General features: G+C 29.7%; 1 protein-coding gene across 1 annotated transcript; it reads right to left on the bottom strand.

The window, feature by feature from the left end:
• Nucleotides 1-2,252: 2,252 nt before the first annotated feature.
• On the bottom strand, nt 2,253-3,889 carry LOC130825183 (uncharacterized protein At4g06744-like). Its single transcript, XM_057690280.1, has one exon. The coding sequence runs from the start codon at nt 3,792-3,794 to the stop codon at nt 2,445-2,447; it is 1,350 nt and encodes a 449-aa protein (XP_057546263.1). The 5' UTR covers nt 3,795-3,889; the 3' UTR covers nt 2,253-2,444.
• Nucleotides 3,890-5,093: the final 1,204 nt, after the last annotated feature.

Raw genomic sequence — 5,093 nt, 5'->3', positions numbered from 1 at the left:
TAAAAGTGTGGATACAACACAGACCCTCCTCATACATAGTGTTGAATATTTCAAATTTAAATTAGGGGTGGTTGAGATTCGAACCCGTGACCTCTTTTCACACTAGATTCTAATACCATGTCAAAAAACCAACTCAACTAAAAGCTTAAGCTAATTTTCAAAGTAGTTTAAAAAGACAAAATTTCCGACTAGTCATATAAACTAACTAAAAAACAGCAAAAAGAACCATTGCTAGCTTATCTAGGCGGCTCAAAAAGCCAATAAAATACCAAATCTTCCAACTAGTCAAATAAGCCAAACACCTAGCAAACATTTACAATACTAATTGACAAGTCTCTGAATTAAGATTAGTGCTGCAGATTAATGATGGAACCTAAAAAGGGGCCATATGTATCATAAGCCCAAAACATTATAGGAAACCATGAAATCATTACAACCCATTTGGTAGGTAGTAATAAATGGTGGTAATGAAAATGAAAAATTAGTGTAATTTTAGTTGAAAAATATCTTGGCTGTTTTGATGACCATGCTTATTCGGACAATTTCAATCATCTCATTTTCTTCATAAAATTCATTTCAATGCATTATCATTGGGAAAAGTGGTATTAGGTGGTAATGGAAATTTATAAATAAAAAAACTTTTTTGTGATAAAAATTTCATTACCATGGGAATGATATGAAACTTTTGATGAAATTTTACATCATAAATCATTCTCATTACAATTATTTAGTATATTAACCAAATTGGGCGTAAATGTAAAAGAAACAAAGCCCATGTGGTTCTTGCTAACATAATAAGCCCATATAAATAAGAATCAAATCAACCAGCTATGTTTATAAAATTGGGTTAAATTTGAGCTTCATGTCAGTATCTTCATATTTGATTCAATATTTCATTTTTAAAACTCAAAAATAATTTCGACCCACTATTACAACATAAACTAATTTTATATTAAAAACTAATTTACAAAATATTCATTAGATATTTTTTATAATAATTGAGAATAAAATAACAACAAATTATTAATCTGTTAAAGTCATAGTCAACCGACAGACTAAAATCGACTTTACAAAAAGTTCATATATAGTCTTTGTAGTTTATATTATTGGAATAAGATATTCCGTCCCTTCAACTATTAGATTAAGTTAATGATCGAGGTCCCAGGTAATCTTATATACTTTAATATGTACACAAAAGCTCTTTGAGTTTAAAGTGTATATACAATACAAGTCTTCCTCATACTTAACGCTATATATTTCACATTAAATAAAGGGTGGATGAAATTTGAATCCGTGACCACTTGTCACGCTGGCTCCTGATACTATGTCAAGATACCAATTCAACCAAAAGCTTAAACTAATGGTTGAGGCCCCATGATATATTATATACTCTAACAATAGTATACATTGAAGATAAAATTTATTCATGTGGAATTTTATTAGATTCTTCTTTTTTTTTGAGATATTATTAGATTCTTTTTAATGTAAAATATTTTGTATATATTTACAACTTTTTTATAATGCGTATCTAGAGATAATGAGGCTAAAAAGTTACTTTAAAATGGGTGAAAAATAACATGAAGAAACAAAAAGCAACGAAATACATATTTATTTCCACTTCTTGGCTAAATATAGTGCTATAAGGCGATGAAATTTCGATTTAATTATGATGCAAAAGCTTGAGATGTATTAAGATTCAAGATTTAAAAATAAAAATAAAACTAGTATAATACTCCCTCCGAATCAATTTAGATGTCTCATTTGCTTGGGCACGGCTATTAAAGATAGTGTGGGGTCCATTAAAAAAGGTAAGTAGTAAAGGGTAAGTAGTGAAGGGTAAGTAGTGAAGGGTAGTTGGATAAGTAAGGTATATGGGGGTATATTCGTAATTACTTGTGTGAACTAAGGATATTTAGGTAAAAAAAGATTGACAAAAATAGAATTGGGACAACTAAAAAGACTTTGCCAAATAAGAAAATGGGACAACTAAATTGGTTCAGAGGGAGTATATTAATCTCTTCATCTCTTTTTGAATATCTCATTACTTTAAACTTCTATTCATCCATCACTCATAATTTGTATTTTATTCTTAATTCATGCATTCAAATATAGTCAAATAAAATCTTATTTGATCATCTCAGTATAAGTTTATTAATATTTATTGTAAAAAAACTTTTAATTATACACAATCATCAATATTAATTATTGAATTAATATATTAACAAAAGTGAAAAAACAAATATGACATTTAAAATGAAACAAAACGTGTACTATTTTTGTTACATTTAAAGGAAAAAACAATATTCTAATTACAACAAATGAATTATTATTACTATTATATTATACTTTTCAAATGTGGCAAGTATAATGGAACGGAGGAAGTACTACATAAATACAACTTTTAAAAAAAAAAATTACATAAATAATAAAAGCTTATAATTGCCTTAGTTTGTACCAGGAGCAAGAAACCCATGAATGAAAGGTGGCTCAGATTCAGGAACAGCATCTAATAACACCTCAGAATTCAAATAATCAGCAGTAGCCTTACAAGGAATATAATTGCTACTTTCATCATTACCATCCCCACATGGTTTGGGCTCATTAAAAAACCATTTACAAGTATCCCAATCTCTTTGACCCGGAAGGCCCAATATACAATTTTTCTCCACTTTTAATACCCCTTTTCTCATCAATTTCATACATTCTGGTCCCACTTGTGTAAAATAATTAGAACTTAAAGTCAAAGTTTTGAGATTAGGCAATTTACATAATTCTTCGGGTACGGGCCCATATAGCTTATTACTTGACAAAATAAGATATTGCATTTTAGCTAAACACCCAAATGAACGGGGTATTGGGCCCGTTAAGAAGTTTTTTGAAGCATCAAAATAAGTGGTATTTTTTAAGTACCCAATTTCATACGGAAGACACCCAGAAAGATGATTATTTAAGAATGAAACTTCTAGAAGGTTGTGGGCTTGCTTAATGGACTTGGGTATCGGGCCCGTAAATTGGTTGTTTGCTAAAGTAAGGAATGATACTCGGGTTGACCCTAAATTTGAAGGGAGGTCCTTACAAAATTTGTTGTCGTTTAGAAAAAGGACATAAAGATCTAGGTTAAATACTTGGGCCGGAATTGGGCCTTCGAAGTGGTTAAATCGGAGGTCCAGGTAGATTAATTCGGTTGCTCCGAGTACATTATTTGGGAATGCACCCGTATACCCGTTGTTACTAAGATCTAATTCGTAAAGGTATTGAAGGTGACTTAATTTAGGAACTTCTCCTCCAAAAGAATTGGAGTTTACATGGAAAATGGATATATCGGGGAGTTTATCTATAAAGCCTTCTAAGGTAATATTTTTACCTTTAATATAACACTCGTTAAATTGAATTGTATAAAGGCCTTGTTGATGAGAGTGTGGAAGAAGAGCACACCCAAATTTAGAGGACTTACAAAAGTTCGGCATACTAGGCATTTTCATGCTTAACCCACATTTGTCACTACTAATACGTTTAAGAAATTTTTGTATAACCTTCGTGGCTATCTCAACCCTACTCGGCCCGACCGGTGGTGATGGTGGTGGTGGACACGGTGGTGGTGGCGGCGGTGGCGGTGGTGCACAATCGATTGGGGTCGGTCCAATGGGGAACGACCCGCCACCAATGATGATTTCAATGGCTTCTCTTCTAGTAGTTGATAGATCATTGTTGGTGGTGGCTACTACATGAACTAGGCAAGTTGAGCATAATGATAGAAATAAGAATAATATGATTTTGGAGGAATTGGGTATCATTTTGGTAGATAAGGTTTTTTTTTTAGTCTTGTGGGTAAAATGGTTTTATTGATTGGTGTATGGTATCTCTCTTTTAAAGGTGCACAATTATTGATTAGTGATAATAATAGAGGTACATTGCTAATGTTGACCAAGTCCATTTTTTTAGACATGAATTTTTTTTTTTTTTTTTTTTATTCTTTTACATGTGCTCATGTCCTACATATAAGTTCTCAAAATATCTATTTCAATCTTAACTACTACTACTTTGATATTTTATAATTTAATCATTCTTAACCATTGAAATTTTTTTATTTTGAAATGATAAAATATTCTTTTTTATATTAAATTTTATATGTTTTCTCTTAGTTTATTGGATTTTTTTTGAAGTTTATTCTTTCAGCTTTACTTTAAATTTAAATCTTAGCTTTATGATTTATGCATCAATTTTATTAAACTTTCGTTTTATTAAAAGGTTTATATTTACATATTTTTATTACTCTTTTATTTTATTTCAATTTAAATTAGAGTAATTAAAATGAATAGAATGTTATAGTGATGGGTTGATAAATGATACAATAATACTCACGAGTCTTCTACCCTATATTCTTGCTATATGCAGAATTTACTAGGCATAATGATAAAAAATAATACTCAAAAGTTTCAAATGGAGTCACATACTCACATGGTTTTATTGGCATTGATAAAATTGAGAAGAAAAAATTAAAAATAAAAGATGACCAAATGTATAGGACGGTCTTCAATAAGATTTTTTTTATTCAACTTAATTATTTTTAATTGAATAATTAATAGGATTAGGTGTTATGAATGCATCACTTTTTCTTATAACCGGCCTGTTTTGGTAGCTTATACTATTGTAATTTGCAAGTAGAAGTAATATAATATTATCTATTTGAGGTTCCAATTGTATTTTAGTTAGTTAGAGAGTAAACACATAAAATTCTATATTTAATTCTCGCCTTACTATCCTATCATTTAAAATAAAAGTATGTTATCATATTTATCTTTAGTAGTATAAATCATTGTTTTTTTGTATGGGTTTGACAATACTTGCTAAATTATTCTCCACATGTGATCGCTAGTTATCAATTGTTGGTAGATTTAACCCACAATTATTATATGCTATGTAACCACTATTTTTAAAAATTGATTTCTTAAAAGGAAATAAATTACTTCTATCTTTTTTATATATATATATATATATATATATATATATATATATATATATATATATATATATATGTGTGTGCGCGCGCGTGCGCGCGCTGGCGGCTTTACATGCTAGCTTGATGTGTAAAT

This window comes from Amaranthus tricolor, chromosome 1, assembly GCF_026212465.1.
Source record: "Amaranthus tricolor cultivar Red isolate AtriRed21 chromosome 1, ASM2621246v1, whole genome shotgun sequence".
Lineage (NCBI taxonomy): Eukaryota > Viridiplantae > Streptophyta > Magnoliopsida > Caryophyllales > Amaranthaceae > Amaranthus > Amaranthus tricolor.
Note: the sequence above shows the minus strand (reverse complement) of the source record. Positions and strands in the feature narration are given on the sequence as shown.